Source organism: Aedes aegypti, chromosome 2, assembly GCF_002204515.2.
Source record: "Aedes aegypti strain LVP_AGWG chromosome 2, AaegL5.0 Primary Assembly, whole genome shotgun sequence".
Lineage (NCBI taxonomy): Eukaryota > Metazoa > Arthropoda > Insecta > Diptera > Culicidae > Aedes > Aedes aegypti.
The window spans coordinates 150482367-150509797 of NC_035108.1; the positions used below are offsets into that span (position 1 = coordinate 150482367).

Below are 27431 nucleotides of genomic sequence, written 5' to 3' on the forward strand. Positions count from 1 at the left end.
TCTGAGATTTCAGAATATATCCTGGGATGCCAATATGGATCCAGGGTTTCCAGTGCAGAATCCTGGGATTCCAGTGTGAATACTGGAGTTATAGTGTGGATCGTAGGGTTTCAGTGTCGACGCTGGGATTGTAGTGAAGATTCTGGGGATCCAGTGTGGATTCTGGGAAATCCAGTGTGGATTCTGGGAATGCATTGTGGATTCTGGGAATCCAGTGTGGATTCTGGAATCCAGTGGTGGATCTGGAATCCAGTGGGATTCTGGGAATCCAGTGTGGATTCTGGGAAATCCCAGTGTGGATTGGAATTCTGGGAATCCAGTGTGGATTCTGGGAATCCAGTGTGGATTCTGGGAATCCAGTGTGGATTCTGGAATCCAGTGGTTCTGGAATCCAGTGTGGATTCTGGGAATCCAGTGTGGATTCTGGGAATCCAGTGTGGATTCTGGGAATCCAGTGTGGATTCTGGGAATCCAGTGTGGATTCTGGGAATCCAGTGTGGGATTCTGGGATCCAGTGTGGATCTGGAATCCAGTGTGGATTCTGGGAATCCAGTGTGGATTCTGGGAATCCAGTGTGGATTCTGGGAATCCAGTGTGGATTCTGGGAATCCAGTGTGGTTGGGACCAGTTGGTCTGGGAATCCAGTGTGGATCTGGGAATCCAGTGTGGATTCTGGGAATCCAGTGTGGATTCTGGGAATCCAGTGTGGATTCTGGGAATCCAGTGTGGATTCTGGGAATCCAGTGTGGATTCTGGATCCAGTGTGGATTCTGGGAATCCAGTGTGGGAATTTCTGGGAATCCAGTGTGGATTCTGGGAATCCAGTGTGGATTCTGGGAATCCAGTGTGGATTCTGGGGAATCCAGTGTGGATTCTGGGAATCCAGTGTGGATTCTGGAATCCAGTGTGGATTCTGGGAATCCAGTGTGGATTCTGGAATCCAGTGTGGATTCTGGAATCCAGTGTGGATTCTGGGAATCCATTGTGGATTCTGGGAATCCAGTGTGGAATTCTGGGAATCCAGTGTGGATTCTGGGAATCCAGTGTGGATTCTGGGAATCCAGTGTGGATTCTGGGAATCCAGTGTGGATTCTGGAATCCAGTGTGGATTCTGGGAATCCAGTGTGGATTCTGGGAATCCAGTGTGGATTCTGGGAATCCAGTGTGGATTCTGGGAATCCAGTGTGGATTCTGGGAATCCAGTGTGGATTCTGGGAATCCAGTGTGGATTCTGGGAAATCCAGTGTGGATTCTGGGAATCCAGTGTGGATTCTGGGAATCCAGTGTGGATTCTGGAATCCAGTGTGGATTCTGGGAATCCAGAACCATGTGGATTCTGGGAATCCAGTGTGGATTCTGGGAATCAGTGTGGATTCTGGGAATCCAGTGTGGATTCTGGAATCCAGTGTGGATTCTGGAATCCAGTGTGGATTCTGGGAATCCATGTGGATTCTGGAATCCAGTGTGGATTCTGGGAATCCAGTGTGGATTCTGGGAATCCAGTGTGGATTCTGGGAATCCAGTGTGGATTCTGGGAATCCATGTGGATTCTGGGAATCCAGTGTGGATTCTGGGAATCCAGTGTGGATCTGGAATCCAGTGTGGATCCTGGGAATCCAGTGTGGATTCTGGGAATCCAGTGTGGATTTCTGGGAATCCCAGTGTGGATCTGGAATCCAGTGTGGTTGGAATCCAGTGGATTCTGGAATCCATGTGGATCTGGACCAGTGTGGATTCTGGGAATCCAGTGTGGATCTGGGAATCCAGTGTGGATTCTGGGAATCCAGTGTGGATTCTGGGAATCCAGTGTGGATCTAGGAATCCCGTGGGACTGGGAATCCAGTGTGGATTCTGGGAATCCAGTGTGGATTCTGGAATCCAGTGTGGATTCTGGGAATCCAGTGTGGATTCTGGGAATCCAGTGTGGATTCTGGGAATCCAGTGTGGATTCTGGGAATCCAGTGTGGATTCTGGGAATCCAGTGTGGATTCTGGGAATCCAGTGTGGATTCTGGGAATCCAGTGTGGATTCTGGGAATCCAGTGTGGATTCTGGGAATCCAGTGTGGATTCTGGGAATCCAGTGTGGATTCTGGGAATCCAGTGTGGATTCTGGGAATCCAGTGTGGATTCTGGGAATCCAGTGTGGATTCTGGGAATCCAGTGTGGATTCTGGGAATCCAGTGTGGATTCTGGGAATCCAGTGTGGATTCTGGGAATCCAGTGTGGATTCTGGGAATCCAGTGTGGATTCTGGGAATCCAGTGTGGATTCTGGGAATCCAGTGTGGATTCTGGGAATCCAGTGTGGATTCTGGGAATCCAGTGTGGATTCTGGGAATCCAGTGTGGATTCTGGGAATCCAGTGTGGATTCTGGGAATCCAGTGTGGATTCTGGGAATCCAGTGTGGATTCTGGGAATCCCAGTGTGGATTCTGGGAATCCAGTGTGGATTCTGGGAATCCAGTGTGGATTCTGGGAATCCAGTGTGGATTCTGGAATCCAGTGTGGATTCTGGGAATCCAGTGGGATCTGGGATCCGTGTGGATTCTGGGAATCCAGTGTGGATTCTGGGAATCCCAGTGTGGATTCTGGGAATCCAGTGTGGATTCTGGGAATCCAGTGTGGATTCTGGGAATCCAGTGTGGATTCTGGAATCCAGTGTGGATTCTGGGAATCCAGTGTGGATTCTGGGAAATCCAGTGTGGATTCTGGGAATCCAGTGTGGATTCTGGGAATCCCAGTGTGGATTCTGGGAATCCAGTGTGGATTCTGGGAATCCAGTGTGGATTGTCTGGGACGAATCCAGTGTGGATTCTGGGAATCCAGTGTGGATTCTGGGAATCCAGTGTGGATTCTGGGAATCCAGTGTGGATTCTGGGAATCCAGTGTGGATTCTGGGAATCCAGTGTGGATGCTGGGAATCCAGTGTGGATTCTGGGGAATCCAGTGTGGATTCTGGAAATCCAGTGTCGGATTCTGGGAATCCAGTGTGGATTCTGGGAATCCAGTGTGGATTCTGGGAATCCAGTGTGGATTCTGGATCCATGTGGATTCTGGATCCAGTGTGGATTCTGGGAATCCAGTGTGGATTCTGGAATACCAGTGTGGATTCTGGGATCCAGTGTGGATTCTGGGAATCCAGTGTGGATTCTGGGAATCCAGTGTGGATTCTGAATCCAGTGTGGATTCTGGGAATTCGCAGTGTGGATTCTGGGAATCCAGTGTGGATTCTGGGAATCCAGTGTTGGATTCTGGGAATCCAGTGTGGATTCTGGGAATCCCAGTGTGGATTCTGGGAATCCAGTGTGGATTCTGGGAATCCAGTGTGGATTCTGGGAATCCAGTGTGGATTCTGGGAATCCAGTGTGGATTCTGGGAATCAGTGTGGATTTCTGGGAATCCAGTGTGGATTCTGGGAATCCAGTGTGGATTCTGGGAATCCAGTGTGGATTCTGGAATCCAGTGTGGATTGGATCCTGGGATCGAATCCAGTGTGGATTCTGGAATCCAGTGTGGATTCTGGGAATCCAGTGTGGATTCTGGGAATCCAGTGTGGATTCTGGGAATCCAGTGTGGATTCTGGGAATCCAGTGTGGATTCTGGGAATCCAGTGTGGATTCTGGGAATCCAGTGTGGATTCTGGGAAATCCAGTGTGGATTCCTGGGAATCCAGTGTGGATTCTGGGAATCCAGTGTGGATTCTGGGAAATCCAGTGTGGATTCCTGGAATCCAGTGTGGATTCTGGGAATCCAGTGTGGATTCTGGGAATCCAGTGTGGATTCTGGAATCCATGTTGGGATCAGTGTGGATTCTGGGAATCCAGTGTGGATTCTGGGAATCCAGTGTGGATTCTGGAATCCAGTGTGGATTCTGGGAATCCAGTGTGGATTCTGGGAATCCAGTGTGGATTCTGGGAATCCAGTGTGGATTCTGGGAATCCAGTGTGGATTCTGGGAACCAGTGTGGATTCTGGAATCCAGTGTGGATTCTGGGAATCCAGTGTGGATTCTGGGAATCCAGTGTGGATTCTGGAATCCAGTGTGGATTCTGGGAATCCAGTGTGGATTCTGGGAATCCAGTGTGGATTCTGGGAATCCAGTGTGGATTCTGGAATCCAGTGTGGATTCTGGAATCCAGTGTGGATTCTGGGAATCCAGTGTGGATTCTGGGAATCCAGTGTGGATTCTGGGAATCCAGTGTGGATTCTGGGAATCCAGTGTGGATTCTGGGAATCCAGTGTGGATTCTGGATCCAGTGTGGATTCTGGGAATCCAGTGTGGATTCTGGGAATCCAGTGTGGATTCTGGGAATCCAGTGTGGATTCTGGGAATCCAGTGTGGATTCTGGGAAATCCAGTGTGGATTCTGGGAATCCAGTGTGGATTCTGGAATCCAGTGGGATCTGGGAACCAGTGTGGATTCTGGGAATCCAGTGTGGATTCGGAATCCAGTGTGGATCTGGGAATCCAGTGTGGATCTGGGAATCCAGTGTGGATTCTGGGAATCCAGTGTGGATTCTGGGAATCCAGTGTGGATTCTGGGAATCCAGTGTGGATTCTGGAATCAGTGTGGATTCTGGGAATCCAGTGTGGTTCTGGGAATCCAGTGTGGATTCTGGGAATCCAGTGTGGATTCTGGGGAATCCAGTGTGGATTCTGGAATCCAGTGTGGATTCTGGGAACCAGTGTGGATTCTGGGAATCCAGTGTGGATTCTGGGAATCCAGTGTGGATGCTGGAATCCAGTGTGGATCTGGAATCCATGGATTCTGGGAAATCCAGTGTGGATCTGGGAATCCAGTGTGGATTCTGGGAATCCAGTGTGGATTTCTGGGAAATCCAGTGTGGATTCTGGGAATCCAGTGTGGATTCTGGGAATCCAGTGTGGATTCTGGGAATCCAGTGTGGATTCTGGGAATCCAGTGTGGATTCTGGGAATCCAGGTGTGGATTCTGGGAATCCAGTGTGGATTCTGGGAATCCAGTGTGGATTCTGGGAATCCAGTGTGGATTCTGGAATCCAGTGTGGATCTGGGAATCCAGTGTGGATTCTGGAATCAGGTGGATTCTGGGAATCCAGTGTTGGATTCTGGAATCCAGTGTGGATTCTGGGGAATCCAGTTGGATTCGAATCCAGTGTGGATTCTGGGAATCCAGTGTGGATTCTGGGAATCCAGTTGTGGATTCTGGGAATCCAGTGTGGATTCTGGGAATCCAGTGTGGATTCTGGGAATCCAGTGTGGATTCTGGAATCCAGTGTGGATTCTGGGAGATCCAGTGTGGATTCTGGGAATCCAAGTGTGGATTCTGGGAATCCAGTGTGGATTCTGGGAATCCAGTGTGGATTCTGGGAATCCCAGTGTGGATTCTGGGAATCAGTGTGGGATTCTGGGAATCCAGTGTGGATTCTGGAACCAGTGTGGATCGGAATCCAGTGTGGATTCTGGGAATCCAGTGTGGATTCTGGGAATCCAGTGTGGATTCTGGGAATCCAGTGTGGATTCTGGGAATCCAGTGTGGATTCTGGGAATCCCAGTGTGGATTCTGGGAATCCAGTGTGGATTCTGGGAATCCAGTGTGGATTCTGGGAATCCAGTGTGGATTCTGGGAATCCCAGTGTGGATTCTGGGAATCCAGTGTGGATTCTGGGAATCCAGTGTGGATTCTGGGAATCCAGTGTGGATTCTGGGAATCCAGGTGGATTCTGGGAATCCAGTGTGGATTCTGGGAATCCAGTGTGGATTCTGGGAATCCAGTGTGGATTCTGGGAATCCAGTGTGGATTCTGGGAATCCAGTGTGGATTCTGGGAATCCAGTGTGGATTCTGGGAATCCAGTGTGGATTCTGGGAATCCAGTGTGGATTCTGGGAATCCAGTGTGGATTCTGGGAATCCAGTGTGGATTTGGAATCCAGTGGGATTCTGGGAATCCAGTGTGGATTCTGGGAATCCAGTGTGGATTCTGGGAATCCAGTGTGGATTCTGGGAATCCAGTGTGGATTCTGGGAATCCAGTGTGGATTCTGGGAATCCAGTGTGGATTCTGGGAATCCAGTGTGGATTCTGGGAATCCAGTGTGGATTCTGGGAATCCAGTGTGGATTCTGGGAATCCAGTGTGGATTCTGGGAATCCAGTGTGGATTCTGGGAATCCAGTGTGGATTCTGGGAATCCAGTGTGGATTCTGGGAATCCAGTGTGGATTCTGGGAATCCAGTGTGGATTCTGGAATCCAGTGTGGATTCTGGGAATCCAGTGTGGATTCTGGGAATCCAGTGTGGATTCTGGGAATCCAGTGTGGATTCTGGGAATCCAGTGTGGATTCTGGGAATCCAGTGTGGATTCTGGGAATCCAGTGTGGATTCTGGGAATCCAGTGTGGATTCTGGGATCCAGTGTGGATTCTGGGAATCCAGTGTGGGATTCTGGGAATCCAGTGTGGATTCTGGGAATCCCAGTGTGGATTCTGGAATCCAGTGTGGATTCTGGAATCCAGTGTGGATTCTGGGAATCCAGTGTGGATTCTGGGAAATCCAGTGTGGATTCTGGGAATCCAGTGTGATTCTGGGAATCAGTGTGGTCTGGGAATCCAGTGTGGATTCTGGGAATCCAGTGTGGATTCTGGGAATCCAGTGTGGATTCTGGGAATCCAGTGTGGATTCTGGGAATCCAGTGTGGATGCTGGAATCCAGTGTGGATGCTGGGAATCCAGTGTGGATGCTGGAATCCAGTGTGGATTCTGGAATCCAGTGTGGATTCTGGGAATCCAGTTGGATTCTGGGAATCCAGTGTGGATTCTGGGAATCCAGTGTGGATCTGGGAATCCAGTGTGGGATTCTGGCGAATCCAGTTGATTCTGGATCAGTGTGGATTCTGGAATCCAGTGTGGATTCTGGGAATCCAGTGTGGATTCTGGGAATCCAGTGTGGATTCTGGAATCCAGTGTGGATTCTGGGAATCCAGTGTGGATGCTGGGAATCCAGTGTGGATGCTGGGAATCCAGTGTGGATCTGGGAATCCAGTGTGGATTCTGGGAATCCAGTGTGGATTCTGGGAATCCAGTGTGGATTCTGGGAATCCAGTGTGGGATTCTGGGAATCCCAGTGTGGATTCTGGAATCCAGTGTGGATTCTGGGAATCCAGTGTGGATTCTGGGAATCCAGTGTGGATTCTGGGAATCCAGTGTGGATTCTGGGAATCCAGTGTGGATTCTGGGAATCCAGTGTGGATTCTGGGAATCCAGGTGTGGATTTCTGGGAATCCAGTGTGGATTCTGGGAATCCAGTGTGGATTCTGGGAATCCAGTGTGGATTCTGGGAATCCAGTGTGCGGATTTCTGGGAATCCAGTGTGGATTCTGGGAATCCAGTGTGGATTCTGGGAATCCAGTGTGGATATCTGGGAAATCCAGTTGTGGATTCTGGGAATCCAGTGTGGATTCTGGGAATCCAGTGTGGATTCTGGAATCCAGTTGTGGATTCTGGGAATCCAGTGTGGATTCTGGGAATCCAGTGTGGATTCTGGGAATCCAGTGTGGATTCTGGAATCAGTGTGGATCTGGGAATCCAGTGTGGATCTGGATTCTGGGAACCAGTGTGGATTCTGGGAATCCAGTTGTGGATTCTGGGAATCCAGTGTGGATTCTGGGAATCCAGTGTGGATTCTGGGAATCCAGTGTGGATTCTGGGAATCCAGTGTGGATTCTGGGAATCCAGTGTGGATTCTGGGAATCCAGTGTGGATTCTGGGAATCCAGTGTGGATTCTGGGAATCCAGTGTGGATTCTGGGAATCCAGTGTGGATTCTGGGAATCCAGTGTGGATTCTGGGAATCCAGTGTGGATTCTGGGAATCCAGTGTGGATTCTGGGAATCCAGTGTGGATTCTGGGAATCCAGTGTGGATTCTGGGAATCCAGTGTGGATTCTGGGAATCCAGTGTGGATTCTGGGAATCCAGTGTGGATTCTGGGAATCCAGTGTGGATTCTGGGAATCCAGTGTGGATTCTGGGAATCCAGTGTGGATTCTGGGAATCCAGTGTGGATTCTGGGAATCCAGTGTGGATTCTGGGAATCCAGTGTGGATTCTGGGAATCCAGTGTGGATTCTGGGATCCAGTGTGGATTCTGGGAATTCCAGTGTGGATTCTGGGAATCCAGTGTGGATTCTGGGAATCCAGTGTGGATTCTGGGAATCCAGTGGTGGATTCTGGGAATCCAGTGTGGATTCTGGAATCCAGTGTGGATTCTGGGAAATCCAGTGTGGATTCTGGGAATCCAGTGTGGATTCTGGGAATCCAGTGTGGATTCTGGGAATCCAGTGTGGATTCTGGGAATCCAGTGTGGATGCTGGGAATCCAGTGTGGATGCTGGGAATCCAGTGTGGATGCTGGGAATCCAGTGTGGATTCTGGGATCCAGTGTGGATTTCTGGGAATCCAGTGTTGGATTCTGGGAATCCAGTGTGGATTCTGGGAATCCAGTGTGGATTCTGGGAATCAGTGTGGATTCTGGGAATCCAGTGTGGATTCTGGGAATCCAGTGTGGATTCTGGGAATCCAGTGTGGATTCTGGAATCCAGTGTGGATTCTGGGAATCCAGTGTGGATTCTGGAATCCAGTGTGGATTCTGGGATCCAGTGTGGATTCTGGGAATTCCAGTGTGGATTCTGGAATCCAGTGTGGATTCTGGGAATCCAGTGTGGATTCTGGGAATCCAGTGTGGATTCTGGGAATCCAGTGTGGATTCTGGAATCCAGTGGTGGATTCTGGGAATCCAGTGTGGATTCTGGGAATCCAGTGTGGATTCTGGGAATCCAGTGTGGATTTCTGGGAATCCAGTGTGGATTCTGAATCCAGTGTGGATTCTGGTGTTCCAGTCTGATTCAAAGTGTTTCAGTGTGGATCATAGGATTCTAGTGTAGATTGTGTTGCTGCATTGTGGATCCCTGGTTTCTAATGTGGATATTAGAATTCCACTAGGTTTGTTGTATTTATGTGTATATCTTGGGACTGTTGTTCCGAATCTTGGTATTCCATTGTGGATATTGAAATTCCTGGAATTGAATCCTGGAATTCCAGTTTAGATCCTGGGATTGTAACAATATGAGATTTCAGTAGGGACCTTGGGGTTTCAGGATTCATGGATCTTGCGATATTAGTGTGGACCGCAGGATTGGAACATGGGTTCTTGGTTTCTAATGTGAATGCTGGGATTTCAGTGTGGAGTTTATGGTTTCAGTGTAGATATTTGAATACCAGTGAAAATCATCCATTTCCAGTGTAGATCTTTGAAATTCACTGCGGATTCTGGGATATTCCAGTATGGATTTCAAATGTGGATCCTAGGGTTTCATTGATGGATACCAGTGAAGAGTTTGAGTTTCCAGTGTGGATGCATGAATTCCAGAGTGGATCCTTGGATTCCAGCATAGATCATGGATTTCTAGTGCGGATTTTGGGATTCTAGTGTAGATGCTTGTATTCCAGTGAGAATTCTGGCATTCCAGTGGGAATTGTTAAATGGTAACTCAAGGATATACTGATGGAATCCTGTTGAAGTTATGTTGAAAGTCTGTGCAAATTTTGTAGAAAAAAAAATGCGAAAATAGTGAGCAAAAAGTTTTAAAATACATTGGGAATCTAACGAGAATGCTGAGATTCTTGTGATGGCCCTGTTGAAATCTTATCCTATAGTTATATGGCAAACAGTTAGTATTCCTGAGAGAATCACGTAGAAATACTTTGGGAATTTGAATTGGTCTTATTGGTAAGAATCTATTGTAAGAATTATTTTGGTATTGTGTAGAAATACTGCGGGAATTGTCAACATTATGAGAATTTAGTGTGTTTTTTCATGAGCATCCTGGAAAAAATCCAATGGGGATTTTGTGATATTCTTCGAGAATCCTGTTGGAATTCTTTGCGTAGCCTTCAAGATTTCTGTAGAAACAATATGTAATTGTTGGGAATCCTGCTAAATCCTTAGTGGTTTTTATTACGACAAAAAATATCATATTCGTGGAAATTTGTATAATTGTGTACCCCGTAACCATTTGATACAAACGAGCCTGGCGTAAAGTAAAGGAGGAGAATGCGACTACTGCGGCTATGTGTGTATGAATGTATGCATGTTTGTATGTACAAACGAGTATGTGTTGTGCATGTACGAGTATGTGATGTGTGTGTGTGTGTGTGTGTGTGTTTCGTACGCGTGTCACATTCAGCATCATTCTGTGGTGTAGTTTTCAAATAAGCCTCGTTTTGTTATTTTTACTTATGGTATCATGTTCTTACCGTTTACATTATGTTTGTCATAATATCTTGTCACTTTTCAATGCACCATACCACTTTCAAACATTTGCAAAAAAAATCAAGTATTTTTTTTTTTTTTCAATATTTTGCGTACATATGACCCACTGTGTACTGTGACAAAATGTGACCGTAGGTTTCCATTTTAATGACGGTTTAAGTATTCTCTTATCATGATGCGATACTCCAGAAAGAATCAGGTGATTACTACAAATGTGAAATAATTCGGGCGTTAATGGGTTAAATCTCTGTGCAACTTCGATTGTGCTGATCAATCAAGGATTGCAACTGCGAAGCGGTCATCCATATACTCATGCTAATGCTCTCAGCTAACGCTATTCCGTGAGACATTGTTGTGACTCTTCCCGACCAGTGGATTACAATAGTATTGTTACAAAATTTGTATCTTAGATAAAACGTACTTTCTAACAAAATAATTTTGGTTGGTTAGTAGTTAAAACAACAAAATAATAAAAAAAATCCTCTACATAAAACAAAATTTATGCACAATATATTATAATTTAAATATGTATAACTCAGTCTGTTTCAAATCAAACAAAAATACAGCTCATTGCATAGCTCATTGTGTTATAGCTGAATTATAACAAAATTTATTATTTTCATGAATTGAAACTGATCATGTTTAAGCAATTGCTTCCAAATTCTTCATTACAAATTGTTTTATAATTAGGTCATGAAATCAATCTTAAAATTTAATTTATAATTAAAAAAATAAAATTTGTTACTTGCAACAAATTGTGATATAGTTGTGGTATAATTTTGTTATAATCTACTGGTTGTGTTACTTCTGAATGAATTGTAAACAAAACACACGTTTGACCTTATTCGCAACTGATATCAGTATTGTAATGACCTTAATAAAACTCTTGTTCATTACGCAACTGTTTTTTTTATCGATGCTGAGTTTGAAAATTCAAGGACTTTTGCAATCTGTAATGTTGGGTTTAAACGTTATTGTGCAGAATTCTCTCACTTCTTTTGCGTTCCATCATTGATATTTTTTGCAAATATTTATGAATCTTCAAGCTAAACATGGCTTACATTCTAAGTTTCTCGCTATGGCAACTACAGGTACCACAGTAATAAAAAAGAAGCGGTCAGTCAACAGTACGCTTTGAATGATTATACATCCAGAGCAAGTAGAATTCATAAGGAACCATATATTTAAATATTGAATCAAGATGCTAGGAGCCTCCCTTAACCGAGTGGTTAGAGTCCACGGCTACAATGCAAAGCCATGCTGAAGGTGTCTGAGTTCGATTACTGGTCAGTCCAGGATGCTTTAGTAATGGAAATTTTCTTGACTTCCCTGGCATAGAGTACCATCGTACCTGCCACACGATATACAAATGCGAAATGGCAACTTTGGCAAAGAAAGCTCTCAGTTAATAACTGAAGAAGTGCTAATAAGAACACGAAGTTAAGAAGCAGGCTCTGTCACAGGTAGGACGTATTGCCACGAAGAAGGAGAAGTTTAATGCAATTCATAGGAATATATAATATTGTGGAAGTCCATCATGACTCTTATTTGTGTTCCAGTTATAATTTATGATTTGTTGTACATTTTTGTTTTAATTCAAACATATGATATCAAAAAATCATCTGGAGTTTCATTTAACTTCCTATTTAACGATATATATGCCTCGCTGACTCTTTGTTTATTTCAGAAACTTAACTTATTTTAGTGAGCCACCACTCGGTTTTTTGTACAGTTTAGCTCCCAGTACTCCAGAGGACACCAATCACCGAGAATGCGCAACATTAAAATTTCATCAAAAACTTTCAACGCGCTAGCTGCTGTTATATTTCACTTGATACCTACCTATCTGCAATTAAACTTTTCACCAGGCGTCGCCACACTTAATGTACAGCAGAAAAACTTGCCTTTGCATTTTCCTACTAAAGAAAACTTTCTTCTCCTTTCCGTTCCATTGCAGCCGAGGATGACTCCAATGGGGAAGCTTCGACGTGCGGCCGTATTCTCATCTTTCTCTCCTGGGTCCTGGTGGTGCTGACGATGCCCTTCAGCCTGCTGGTATGCTTCAAGGTAAGTTTGGCCTGGTTCGGTGGGACGGAGAACTTTAATTCGATTCTATTTCATTATACCGGCACAAGTGTTGCTCGTAAAAGTGTTACCATATTCTTGGGTAACATTGTTCCGTTTTTTTGGATTTTTATTTATTAACAACTCTTAGCCCAAACGCGTACAACTCATTTACTATTTGAGTTATTAAAAAAATACAAATATGTTGAAACCCGGAATACACCTAGATGTAGGCAATTAAAAAAGAGGAATAATTCATTCACTGAAAATATTCCACGGACAAATGCTGATTCAAACTTCATACTAAGGGGAACAATGTTAGCCCCTTTAAATATTACCTCGTTTAACGGTACGTGTTGATGGGCTCTTCGTGAGGGAGGAAATTGTTGTGCCGAATAGCGCCTAAATTCTATTGCTTCCCGTTGCGGTCTAGGAGAAGAGCCTTCTATCGCACCCTTTTACTGCCCATTTGCGAGCCTAATGAAGCGTGGAATTAAACAGACTAGCTGATAGCTACCACTTCCGGAGGCACCGATCAAGAGGCGTGGGGAGTCCAAATTTACATGAACAAAATATACTGCTCGATAAACTTGGGACTTTGGTAGTAAAAATTTACTTCGTGATTATAAAATTCGTTAAAAATTGTCTTGATAAGGAATAGAAGCCACTTTTAGTAAAACCATAGGCTTTGTTTAAGCAATAATATGAAAACTAAGCAAAGCAATTGATGGGCTAGATAATCAAGTTAATAAGATATCGAGTAACAGAACATAAAACCAGTGAAACTGCGATCGTAGGGACCATCGAGTTAGCCATAAAGACCAACTTTTACTATGGTTTTCTAACATTTTTTCAAGACACTACATGTTTATGCTTCCAGTGGGCTATTTACCCTTTGAAGGAAGCACCACAGTAGACAACGGACTAGCATGCAACGCCTAGTAGCACAGTCGGAAAACATTCCTCTCGAAAAGTTTTTTCGGCCTTAGGCGGGAATCGAGCCCACACTCCTTAGCACGATGAGGTGACACTAACCGCACGGTTACGAAGCCCACAACTCATTCACCTAGTCTTTTCTCTTAGAAACCTAATATTTCGAATAGAGATGTCCATTCTTTCGTATACAGTCACCCCACAGTTATGGATCAACTAAGGGTCATTTTTCAGAACAAAATACAGTCAAATCTCCATGAGTCGATATCTGAAGGGACCATCGACTCATGGAAATATCGAGTAGTGGAAACAAATGCCTTGGAAAGCTTCTTGAGGGGACCATCATAGTAACCATGAAATTTTGTTTTTAGTACGGTTCCATGAGTCGATATCGAGTCATGGAACATCGACTCATGGAGGTTTAACTGTATGATTAAACAACATGGTGGCGTTGTACAAACCAAAATTACCTTCCTGACACTGCAGAATATAGTCGTTTTTGAGAATACACGTCAAAATTTGCGGTTATTTACCAAAAATTGTAGATTTAAATTGAAATTCCAAACAATGTCCACCCCACAGATGTGGGCCAGTGGAAGAGGAGGATCCGTATTATGGATCAAATCGACTCATATTATGGATCAAAACACTATAACAGCAATATAACTGCGAGGAAAACGAATGGTGTGCATAGGTTTTGGCGTTTCTTTCGGAATCGTCTTATCTTTGATTCATAACTGTGGTATGGGTTTCAATGCCCCACAGTTATGAATCAAAGCTTCTGGGAATACAATTGACATTTTATTTCCTACAGACGGGTATAATATATTTAAGCATTTTTTTTTTCTGTTCGGATGCGCCACTGCGACCAGTATTTAGATCTATTGTGGCATTACCCATATCCTTAGTGTATAGTGCATGTCGCATTACTCCATTTCCATTGATAGGTAATGAAGCATCGATTTCTGTACAGTTCTTGTTTTGATTCCTCAGATATTGATACAAATCGACTATGATGAAAAGGTCCCGCTATTTACACCCTTCATAGAAATTTACATCTCAGCGAAGGCGCGCCCCTTAGCAAACATAATTGATTAAATTTCTGAGGAACCAAATCGGTACTACTGATATTTGATCATGCAACGGAACTCTAGTCACATCTTTGTTTCGCTTTTAGTTTAGTCCCAAAAAAATACTAGAAAAAAAAGGGCTTTATGCTAGCAGCAAAACCGAATCAAGCTAGAAAATTTGTTTAGTAATCAGAATTCACGTGAGTCCTTGAATAACCAGTACTTACAGTCCTTGTTGAGTTAATACTCATGATTGCTATCCTGGCTTCAAGTGTAGTCTCGGGACTGACCAACTCCGAGTCTTTAACCATCTGCTAGGTAAAATACATTAATTTTTAGAAACTGTTGCCAGTAACAAAAACTTTGTACCGCGAATCCTTGAATTACACTGCGGAACACGTTTTTGTCTCCAGCACCAAAATACCGCTATTCACTTATTTAAGGGTTGCTGAATTCATTGCCGTTTTCAGAAATATCATAGCACGTCTAGTTTTTGAGATATTGGCTGTTTAAAATGCGAAAAATGACTATTTCAGCCAACTTGCATGCAAGTTTGCCAGCTTGTAAGGTAATAAATTGGATCAATTTGCCACAGAATTCAAACTTTATGTGTATAACAATACTTATCATCAAAGTTTGTAATATTTTCGATGCGGAAAAGTTATTTTTTGATGGTTTAAAGAATTGTTGTGTTTTGCCATATAGAAGAAACGAAGAATTTTGTATGGAGACTGCAAGCATGTTAAAAAATCGGTTTAATCGAAATTTAGTCGCGCAATTTCAATCAAATTATGTCTGAAATGAAAGTTCAAGTTCTATTTTGCATGTTTGGTGGATTAGATTACAAAAAAGTATGATAAATTGTACCTTAAATTTCAGGTAAACATTAATGAACGTAGTGTTTTATACAACTTTGGCGACCTGTAGCTAAAAATTTTGACGTGCTGGAACATTTCAGAGAATGGCACCAGATTCAGCAACCCCAAATTTACTAGAGACACATAATTTGATCCTTGAGACACGCAAAAATGTCATTTTTGTTACGCTGTGTTACCAGAACATATTACCCTAGCCCGACAAACAAGATGAAACTAGGGTTCAAATTGGTAGATCTTACTCCGTAACGCACCACGAAAAGGTGATCTACCCACGTTACGGGTTAATATATATTTAAGCATATTTGAATTGATTACGATGCTGTACAGATTTATGGTTCACGTAGGTAAAATGTGTTCTGCGAAATTGCACCTGTATTTAATGAGATATTTCCGTTTTAATTCAACTCTGATCCATATCTGTGTGCTATTCATAACTGTGGGGTGACTGTAAGATTGACGGAAAACTGTTTTTTTTCTTTCGTTAAACCCCGGTTTTCAAAATTATGAATCATCTTTTTTTGGCAATGATGATCGCAGTCAGAAATTTTGTCAAATTGTAGGCAAATGATAATACATCATCTGTTAAATTATAAATATTGCCAAAGTTCAAATTTCAGTTAAAACTTGACAATAGAATCTTCAAATCAAATTAAGAGTCTCGAAAAAATAATAGGGACCAAAAAAGTTCACCACACGTTGTGCCGGACCATGAATTAGTATGCATATGAGCTGCTAAGTAATTTCACCCTACTCACTTGGGGCGGCAATCTCCAAGTGGCGCCAGAATACAACAGCAACGAAAAAGAAAGCTTCGTTCGCCAGCACAACACATTTGGCCTTCTATTTATGAGTTTGACTTGGCTCGAGGGTAGAATTTTATGTTTTAATTAAAACAGCAGCCACTTTAATGGCTACAGTATTGCAAGGCAGCTTTCAGTCTTCGAGTAACTCTCGCTACACCATGCAGAGAGCAAAAGTTTTGCCCGGCCATGAGAGTAAGTTTTTGATCGTCGTAAATTGATTGGAAGAATGGAAGTGGCATGAGAACGGCAGTATGTGCGATATAGTAGCAATATACCTAATGAAACGCAATGAAATCAATCGATATGTTTTTATAGCGTAGATGGGAGATGGCATGTTTACCATTTGGTGTCGTTCGAGTAACTATATACGAATCGGAGTCATCATATCAGCAGAATCGGAAATGATAAATAAGGCTTTATACTTCCTGGAACTAGAAATATTCATTAGGGTGTCCGAAAATTTCGTTGAGCCCGATTTTTGCGAACAATATGACCAATTGTTTTTCAGCATCTGCGTTGCAGAAAAAAACGTGGTACAAAAACCGGTCAGTATCCTGGAAATTTGATTCCTTAATTCCTGTACCGGCAGCTTTACTTTTTTAAACTCTAAAAAACTTAATTTCGTAATTTTCAGATTTCTCGAAGAATACTGAACAGATTCGTATAATTTTTTCAGGGTAGCTCCTTATTACCTGTCATTGTATAGTACACGTTTTATTTTTTTGATAAATTTACCAAAAACAAAATGGCCGCCAAAGACATTTTATATGAAGAATGTCGGTCCCCTAAGGAGAATTGGAATATTTTCAAAACTAGATCAGCAATGATTGATATTGACCAGGGCTGCCACATATACAGATATATCTGTATTACACAGATTTTTTTATTCTGACACAGATTCAATTTGTATGGAACACAGATTTTCTTTCAGCAATTTTTGTATGGACACAGATTTTTTGTATGGTACACAGATTTTCTTACCTGGAAGATACAGATTTTCTATCAAATCATCTGACAGCTCTGATATTGACATGGATCAGTGGCGCAACCAGGGGGGGGATTTGGGGGTCAAATCCGCCCCCCCAAGAGCCGGAAAAATATAAGGCCTACAAAGTTCAATTCAACTCTATCCTAAAACTACTTTTGCTTTTTGCTTTTCACATTTATTTTTTTCAAAGTATTATTTTTTATTCGTAGATTCCTGAAAAGCTTATTAACACAAGTTCTGAATTGCTACTATATATTATATAACGATATTTCCTTGTCAATTCTGAAGAAAAAAAACTGAAGGATTTATGTAAAAAATTGTAAACTGTTCAAACAAATTGGAACTTTTCGAAGAGCTTATCAATACCAAGTATCAACATTTTCAGTCAATTCAGAATTTATCATAATTTAGCCATGTTTTATGATTTTCTGAGCAAAGATTTCTTGATTTTTAAAGATAACGGGGGAAAACATAGAAAGCTATTAATGCATTAAGTTGCCAATTGATACATATCTGTCCCATTTGAAGATTTTGTAGGTGTTTATTATGAAGATCATTTTATTTTTAGGACAATGAATGAATATAGGGTGTTAAAACTTGTTGAAAAAATGTAACTGCTTGTCCCAATGTACGAATGGGCGCATAAATGACCAATTAAAGTAGTAAACCAATCAGATTCCAAAATAATCTTTAAACAAACTTTAATGGTCGTATGGGAAATTTTGAGGTGTTTACACATATTTGCTCTTGAATCAAAACAATGAAAGAAGAATATGTTTATGACTTTCGGACCCGCTTATCTGAAGTTTCAATTCCGTAACATGCACACTCCCAAAAAATCATGTGATTTTACGTCTTTTTGATTCACATGGAAGAGGCGAGCTAACTGACGAAATTCGTGTCCCTTCACATGTTAAATTATATGTTTTGTTCAATAAATCTTCAAGGACACGTTTTTATGTCGTTCCATCATTTACTTCATATGTTATTCAGTCGTAATGAGAATTGCGTCCACAGTAATATTCATTGTTTTTAAGTCTGTGGGACAATTGTGCTTATTCCAACGTCAAGTTTTGCTATGCTAATTCACTTCCGACCTACCGTAACAATAGTGGCAATGATTTCTATTGCAAATTTTCTGCCATTACAGATCACTATAATTGTTGAAACATTTGAAAACGAATTTTAGGAGTAATATATTTATGGTCGATTAATAGTGCATTCTTGTTTATTCCATTCAACTATGCATGTCTATAAAGTGAAATATACTTAAATTTTTCAATAATTTTTTTTTCAATTAAAAATACGTTCTTAAAAAGCATTACCTTCAAAATTGCAAAACCACCCCCCCCCCCCCAGAACCAAATCCTGGTTGCGCTACTGATCCAATGAATCATTTTTTGTTCGAATCCTTATTTTTTACCAAAAGTTTTTTTATTTACCCATACAGCATTTGTGGCTTTGAGTATTACCTGTTCTAAGTGTAAGTTCCAATTGAGAGTACTGCCTAGTATTACTCCTAGATATTTAATCTAGGAGTAATACTGGACAGTACTCTCAAATGGAACTTACACTTAGAACAGGTAATACTCAAAGCCACAAATGCTGTATGGGTAAATGGGCCCAGATAGCCGTAGCGGTAAACGCGCAGCTATTCAGCTAGACCAAGCTGAGGGTCGTGAGTTCGAATCCCACCGGTCGAGGATCTTTTCGGGTTGGAAATTTTCTCGACTTCCCAGGGCATAAAGTATCATCGTACCTGCCACACGATATACGCATGCAAAAATGGTCATTGGCATAGTAAGCTCTCAGTTAATAACTGTGGAAGTGCTCACAAGAACACTAAGCTGAGAAGCAGGCTCTGTCCCAGTGGGGACGTAACGCCAGAAAGAAGAAGAAGATATTTAATATTGGAAGAATATTGTAAAAAACATCAGTCAAATTTTTTGAGCAATCTTTCTTCTGCGAGTAAGCGGCACCAAAACTGTTTTTGATGGGTTAATGTTCAACCCTTAATTTTGACACCACTGCAGTAAGTACAGTTCATTGTTGATTGCATTCTGTCTGTGATTATATTATCAAACTTTCCACGAACTATTTTTACCACATCATCTGCAAACCAAATAACTTTGAAGCCTTTTTCAACTAGTTTCTTGAGAATATCACCAACAAAAAGCGACAACAACAAAGGGGACCTCCTTGAAAGCATCCCACACTGAACTTTTTCGCAAATCTTCACATCAATTTGTCCATCTAATCCAATTGCAGATTATATGTAATGTTTAGCTTTTCGGTAGTTGTTAAACTTCCACTCGGCTGGTTAGCCGTAAAACCACGATTCATAATTAAAAAAAAAAAAAAAACAACTATCCCATAGTGGTTTTTATTGTCATTGAAGGTTATCCTTATTCAGCAGTTACTTGTCCATTATTCAATATTTTCCTAATCCAAATTTTGAAAGAACGATCAATTTGCTTTTTCACCATGCAATTTGCAATAGATTTCTAGGACGCATTATCAAACGCACCTTCAACATCCAGAAATGCCATAAAAGACTTTCTTTCCTGTGAGGCGTGGATTCTTTTTTTGTAATCAGTTCATTAAGAGCTGTGACTGTGAATTTATTGGGTTAATAAGCAATTTGATATTTACTGAGAGGATTTGTTTGTGAGTTTGTATTTTGATTTTATGTATTCGTCTATTTCTTGTATGTATTGGTCTTTAGTTCTGATTTATTGGTCCAAACGATTTTGAATTTGTTTTGTCTTTTTCCCTGCTGGAACAAAGACGACCCAGACTTGAGTCCCTATTTTTGGTACATGGCCAAGACATAGGCTAGCTTTGAAGACAGTTGTGAGATAGTCAAGCAGTACTTGTCCACCCTTCGGTAGAAGTGCAGGGAAAATACCATTGCTTCGAAGAAACTTGAAAGGTTTGAAAGAAATTTTGCTACATCCGGATATTCTTCTTTGTTTTCACAATAGAATGTCCAGGTTTTTCTACGAGATTTTCTTATCTATTTGTTGTAAGTTTTAAGGGCTTTTTTTGTATTGGTCCCATTGCCCAGAAACTTTTGTGCGGTTGAAAAGCTACCGAGATTTTTTCTTTACGTTTTCTAAAGATTTATTTCACCAAGGAACATCTCTATTTGAGAATTCTTCCTTGATTGGACAAATAGTATCATACGCTCGAATAATTTGTCCTGTTATATTTTCTGCAATTTTGTTCAATGTCAGGGGCGACTGATCATCGTCTGAGTGCCAGAGAAGGACTCTAAGCTAAACTGCGCACTATGGCCTTCCGAACATTTAGGGGGAATGGTCCTCCGGAAATCTAAGGGGTTGGTGTCAGGCCCTGCAAGCCAACCGTAAAACCACATCAGCACAGGAACGCCAACGAGAGAATACGGACCGGAACAATCGGCAAAGACCACAGCTACGAAAAAGGACTAGCGATTGGAAACTCGGTACGTGGAACTGCAAATCTCTCAACTTCATTGGAAGTACTCGCATACTCTCCGATGTACTGAAGACCCGCGGTTTCGACATCGTAGCGCTTCAGGAGGTGTGCTGGACAGGATCATTGGTGCGAACGTTTAGAGGTAACCATACCATCTACCAGAGCTGCGGCAACACACGCGAGCTGGGAACAGCTTTCATAGTGATGGGTGATATGCAAAGGCACGTGATCGGGTGGTGGCCGATCAATGAACGAATGTGCAAGTTAAGAATCAAAGGCCGATTCTTTAACTTCAGCATAATCAACGTGCATAGCCCACACTCCGGAAGCACTGATGATTGTAAGGACGCATTTTACGCGCAGCTCGAAAGCGAGTACGACCGCTGCCCAAGCCACGACATCAAGATCATCATAGGAGATTTGAACGCTCAGGTTGGCCAGGAGGAGGAGTTCAGACCGACGATTGGAAAGTTCAGCGCCCACCGGCTGGCGAACGAGAACGGCCTAAGACTGATGCCGCCTCCAAGAATATGACACCTATTTCCAGCACAGCCTCTGTTCACCTGGAGATCACCGCAGCAGACAGAATCGCAAATCGACCACGTTTTGATCGATGGACGGCACTTCTCCGACATAACCGACGTCAGAACCTATCGTGGCGCTAACATTGACTCTGACCACTACCTGGTGATGGTGAAACTGCGCCCAAAACTATCCGTCATCAATAATGTACGGTACCGACGCCCGCCCCGGTACAATCTCGAGTGGCTGAAACAACCGGATGTCACTAATGCGTACGCGCAGCATCTTGAGGCAGCGTTGCCGGATGAGGGCAAGCTTGATAGGGCCCCTATTGAGGACTGCTGGAAGACAGTCAAAGCAGCCATTAACGACGCTGCCGAAAGCATTGTCGGATATGTGGAACGGAGCTCAAGGAACGATTGGTTCGACGAGGAGTGCCAGGAGGTTTTAGAGGAGAAGAATGCAGCGCGGGCTGCAATGCTGCAGCATGGTACGCGGCAAAACGTGGAACGATACAGACTGAAGCGGAAACAGCAAACCCGCCTATTCCGGGACAAAAAGCGCCGCCTGGAAGAGGTGGAATGCCAAGAGATGGAGTTGCTGTACCGTTCTCAAGAAACGCGGAAGTTCTATCAGAAACACATCCAACACATCCCGCAAAGGCTTCGTGCCGCGAGCTGAGATGTGCCGGGATAAGGATGGGAGCATCTTGACGGACGGACGCGAGGTGATCGAAAGGTGGAAGCAGCACTACGATGAACACCTGAATGGCGCAGAGAACACATGCACAGAAGGTCAGAACAACGAAGGCGATGGGTACGTTAGCACAGCGGACAGCGGAAACCAACCAGCTCCCACTATGGGGGAAGTTAAGGATGCCATTCAATAGCTCAAGAACAACAAGGCCGCTGACAAGGATGGTATCGGAACTGAACTCATCAAGATGGGTCCGGACTGGTTGGCTGCTTATCTGCATCTGGGAAACGGAACAACTACCGGAGGAGTGGAAGCAAGGCGTTATATGCCCTGTCTACAAAAAGGGCGACAAACTGGAGTGTGAAAATTATCGTGCAATCACCATCCTAAACGCCGCCTAGAAAGTGCTATCCCAGATTCTCTTCCGTCGTCTATCACCTATAGCAAACGAGTTCGTGGGAAGTTATCAAGCAGGTTTCATCGACGGCCGCTCGACAACGGACCAGATCTTTTCCGTGCGGCAAATTCTCCAGAAATGCCGTGAGTATCAGGTCACTACGCACCATTTGTTCATCGATTTCAAGGCGGCATACGATAGTATCGACCGCGTAGAGCTATGGAAAGTCATGGACGAGAACAGCTTTCCCGAGAAGCTCACAAGATTAATCAGAGCAACGATGGGCGGTGTGCAAAACTGCGTGAAGATCTCGGGCGAACACTCCAGTTCGTTCGAGTCTCGGCGGGGACTACGACAGGGCGATGGACTTTCGTGCCTGTTGTTCAATATTGCGCTTGAAGGTATTATGTGGAGAGCCGGACTTAACAGTCGAGGCACGATTTTCACGAGATCCGGACAATTTGTTTGCTTCGCGGACGACATGGATATTTTTGGGAGAAAATTTGAAACGGTGGCAGATTTGTTCACCCGCCTAAAACGCGAAGCAACAAGAGTCGGGCTAATGGTGAATGCGTCGAAAACAAAGTACATGCTGGTTGGCGGAACTGAGCGCGACAGGACCCGCCTAGGAAGCAGTGTTACGATAGACGGAGATACCTTTGAGGGGTGGACGAGTTCGTCTACCTCGGATCCTTGTTGACGGCTGACAACAATGTTAGTCGGGAAATACGAAAGCGCATCATCAGCGGAAGTCGTGCGTACTATGGGCTCCAGAAGAAACTGCGGTCAAGAAAGATTCACCCCCGCACCAAATGTACGCTCATAAGACCGGTAGTCCTCTATAAGCATGAGGCGTGGACTATGCTCGAGGTGGACTTGCAAGCTCTTGGGGTTTTCGAACGCCGAGTGTTAAGGACGATTTTCGGTGGCGTACAGGAGAACGGCGTGTGGCGGCGAAGGATGAACCACGAGCTCGTCCAACTCTACGGCGAACTCAGTATCGTGAAGGTAGCTAAAGCTGGAAGGACACGCTGGGCAGGGCATGTTGCAAGAATGCCGGACAACAACCCTGTAAAGATGGTGTTCGCTACAAATCCGGTCGGAACAAGAAGGCGTGGGGCGCAGCGAGCTACGTGGATTGACCAGGTGCAACAGGACCTCGAGAGCGTGGGTCACAGTCGAGGATAGAGAGAAGCGGCCATGAATCGCGTGAATTGGCGAATTATTGTTGACGAGACTTTATCAAGATAATTGATCTTCTTCTTCTTGGCATCAACGTCCTCACTGGGACAGAGCCGGCTACTCAGCATAGTGTTCTTATGGAGCACTTCCACAGTTATTAACTGAGAGCTTTCTTTGCCTGAGTTGCCATTTGCGCATTCGTATATCATGTGGCAAATACGATGATACTCTATGCCCAAGGAAGTCAAGGAAATTTTCCATTACGAAAAGATCCTGGACCAACCGGGACTCGAACCCAGACACCTTCAGCATGGCTTTGCTTTGTAGCCGCGGACTCTAACCACTCGGCTAAGGAAGGCCCCTCAAGATAATTGATGTAAAGTCAAATAACTAACTCATATTTTCTCAGTTCGTATTCTCAGGATCTCTGTACGACACTTTGATCGTTTTGCTGGCCCTGTACTGAAATACTATATGTTTGTGGTTAGCTAAAGATTCTTCATCTGAAACAAACCAGTTGTTTATATATGTAGAAATCATTCAAGGGCCCAATTGTTCTAAATGTAGACTAATTTTCTCCGTTACATAGATCGATGTTGTATTCAAAAAGGTCTTCGCCTCGTTTATTTATGTTGGTGCTTCCACAAACTGTGTGTGTGTGACCGACAATAAAATGTTTATTATTACTCATACAAAACCTTACGAAAGCTGCCAATTTAAGAGGAGGTACTGTGCCCACATCCCCAGGAAAATATGCAGAGGCTATACAAGCTTCAATTTTCCCCGGGTTGTGGGAAACTGCATTTGAACTGCAACAAAATCTTTGGTGGTAAACTGTGTCATAGGTAGGAATTTAAATCCCCCTACTATTAATAGTGCTGTGCACGGTCTTGAACTGTGTTTATCGACAATTATTTTACCTGTTGGCATAGGAATTCAAAAAACTTAGTTTTTTATGAGCCCGAGGTTCTTGTATAAGTGCTATCCGACTAGCTGAAACTATCAATATTATAACTTTATGTGTTGTTTAGTTACGATCGTTTTTTGTAACACTGGTAGTTATGAATTGTTAAATAACTAAAATTTTGCACTACAGCATATCAAAATTATAACATATTTTGTTACAAAAAACGCATCGGGTAAAAATCAATTTGGGTAAAAACTTTACATTTTTACTCATTTTATGGGTAAATGTTTTTAAGTGTGTAAGTATATATTTAGAAAATGACAGAAATGAAATAAAAAAGGTTTAATACTGCTTTTTAAAAACCTAGTGCAAAACGGGAACCGAACCGAGACACGTACCAAACTACCGGGATGGACCTAACGCCCCTACCATAGAGACTATTGATACACTTGAAGTGAAGGATGATACAAGCTCAACTGGTTCTACGTTTTCTCAGCCCATATAAACATGGACTTGATGTTTTTCAATTTGCTTCCACGTCTGAGTTTAAAAAACTTGACGTCACAGTAAGTGACGCAAATAAACGACGAACGTACTCGTAAAAGTTCTTCATTCAATAAAACACAATTATAGCATGTCCTGTTATCATAACAACCTATGATAATTTTGTTATAATGATTAATGTAGCTTAAATCATGTTTCAGTTATAACAAGATTGTAACAAGATTTGTTATGACTTTTTGTAACATGATACGTTATAAAATGGTTTGTAACATATTCTGATGTAATCATGTTATGAATCTTTGGAAAAATAATACGTCATATTTAAATTTCATCAACGGGAGATATTTATATCTTAATATGATATATTTGTGATATAATTTTGATATGATCTGCTAGTCGGGTACGCCTAATTTTTCTTTCATATACCTCTGACAGAGGATTCTAGTTGCACTCTTAGCATGATGAAGGTTTATTTGTATAAATTTAGTAGAGTGGTTTGCCCAAACTTGTAGTTAAGGAGAATATTGCACGCTCTAAAATATTGCATGGACGCCTCGTCAGCTATTGGGTAAGACCTGAGACGAGACTCACGAAGACGGTCTTCTTGTTCTGTGAGTGCTGACTTTTTTTCTTATTCCACTTTGTGTTTATACTAATTATGCGCATGCTGTTCAAAACCTCACATGAACCTCACAGCAAAAAATGATTGAGTTTGCATCACATTGAATCATTAATAGCCGTTTGAGTGAAATTCCACGGCAGCAAACGTAGCAGACATTAGAAATAATTAATCTTCTACTTAGATTTATCTGCAACTTTGGAAAAAACTGCTCCGCCAACTGAGGTTTTTAATAACAGTTTACTTTGAACACAATACTTTTCACTTTTTCAGCCATAAAAACGGTGGGCTGCATTTGACGTTTCGTAAGAGGGGAATCTGGGCTGCATATGACGTTGATATTTTTCCTCTTCGCGAGTCTCTCTCTGGGTAAGACCATTCTGAGGGAGGTTCAATTGCACCTGGCCTGGAGATTTTTTCCGAGAAGTTCGAGAATTAATTGCAAAACCCTTTAGTAAATCTCTTGAAAAAAAAAAACTTTTTAAAAATCTCCGGAAAAATGGATAGCGTTGTTTATATTAAAAAATAAAAAATAAATAAAAACATTTTCCCAATTGAAACTTCTTTATTTTTTTTTTAAATCTATTATTTTTTTTATTTTTTTTTATGAAACCGGAAGAAACATTTATTTTTTTTTTTTTGCTGTTTAGCAGTACTGGATAATTTATACTGTGAACTTCTCATGCAATCCACGAATAATTTCTGGGAGTAAATCTCAAAGATTTGTTTAAAGGCGAAGTTGGAAAATAAGCTTGGTAATTATTAAATTGGTAATGAACAACTGAATGACATTTTGAACCAAAACAAAAAATAAAATTTATTTGTGATAAGTACGTAGAGGACCTTCATCGAGAAACGAAATATTTTATACATATTCTTCGAGAAATTTCCTGGTAAGATCATATATAAGGCCAATAAACCTTTAGGAGAAAGTCTGTTGAATAATCTGCACTCATTTCGAGAATGATTTTCCATGGGAATCCAATCCCAGGAGGAACTCAGTGAAAACTGTTGAAGGAGTTCTTGGAAAATGCACTGGAAAAGTATGAAAATAATTCATAAAGAAATCCTCGATGCCTGAAAAATTCTTGGAAGAATTCAAAAAGATATTCCTCGTGTGTTTTCTGGATGAATTCTTGAAGTTTTTTTTATTTACAGGAGTAGACAAAGAATGGATATTTTACGTAGTGAAAATTAAAATTTACAAGTATATCACTGTTGTGGACCGATATGCGATACATTCACAAACAAATAAAATCAATACGCTAACTACGAAATTTGTGAAAACTGTGACCGTCATCACTTCGGTAGACCAGGAATTTGCTAGGACTCCTGCAGAAAAAAATCATATATATGCCAATAGCGATATATAGTGAAAAACTTCCTAAACGCTTTACTATTGCACTGTTCTAATCGAAAGAGAGTGGCAGAGGAGATAATCTGTCTTTGTTACATAAAACCTTTAGATAATTATTACGATATAAATTTGGAAAGATATGCCACAAAGCGGACGGGTTACAGTTTACTGTTTTTTTTACCAGTTAGGTTGTGGTTGTCATTGGGAGGCAGTGTTGCCACAAATATTTTTATGAAGTCTTGTTCTGGATGTAATAAGAGATTTGTTGGAGTATGCCAAACTATGTCCTGATCAAAAGTATTCAGATCAATCGTATCCGTTGCAGAAATTGATGAGTATCTAAAAGAGATTTTCGAACCAAGTAAAGGAGCATTAGGTCAGGCTTCGCGTAGCACCAAGTGCTCCGAAGAGCACCTCTTAATTCATTGATATAAGTAACAAAAGACGTACTTATGTTTTTTCAAAGATGTTTTTTTTTTCAGAGTTCCCCTTACACATTATGTTGTTTGTGATATCCTTTGCTCTGCCATTTAAAGGTCAAGTGCTCACGATTTCTGACAAAGTGCAACTTTGTGACACCCTAACATTCATTAACTTGAGTACGAAGCATCTATATTTCGCCTTTTCGTTTTATTTACAGGTCGTACAAGAGTATGAGCGTGCCGTAATTTTCCGTCTGGGTCGTTTGGTTCAAGGTGGTGCGAAAGGCCCAGGTATGAAATTCTTCTTCCATCAATTCTAGATCGTACCGCAATAC

The 27431-nt window shown here is 42.2% G+C and overlaps 1 protein-coding gene across 4 annotated transcripts in view; it reads left to right on the top strand.

Annotated features, from left to right (window-relative positions):
• The window catches only part of LOC5569019 (band 7 protein AAEL010189), a 427266-nt gene that overhangs the window by 396393 nt on the left and 3442 nt on the right, over positions 1 to 27431 (top strand). For all 4 annotated transcript variants that reach the window (XM_021842719.1, XM_021842720.1, XM_021842721.1 and 1 more), the window contains 2 exons: positions 12253 to 12362; positions 27315 to 27387. In XM_021842719.1, coding sequence (XP_021698411.1) covers positions 12253 to 12362; positions 27315 to 27387 — 183 coding nt within the window. The remainder of the gene's footprint in view (positions 1 to 12252; positions 12363 to 27314; positions 27388 to 27431) is intronic.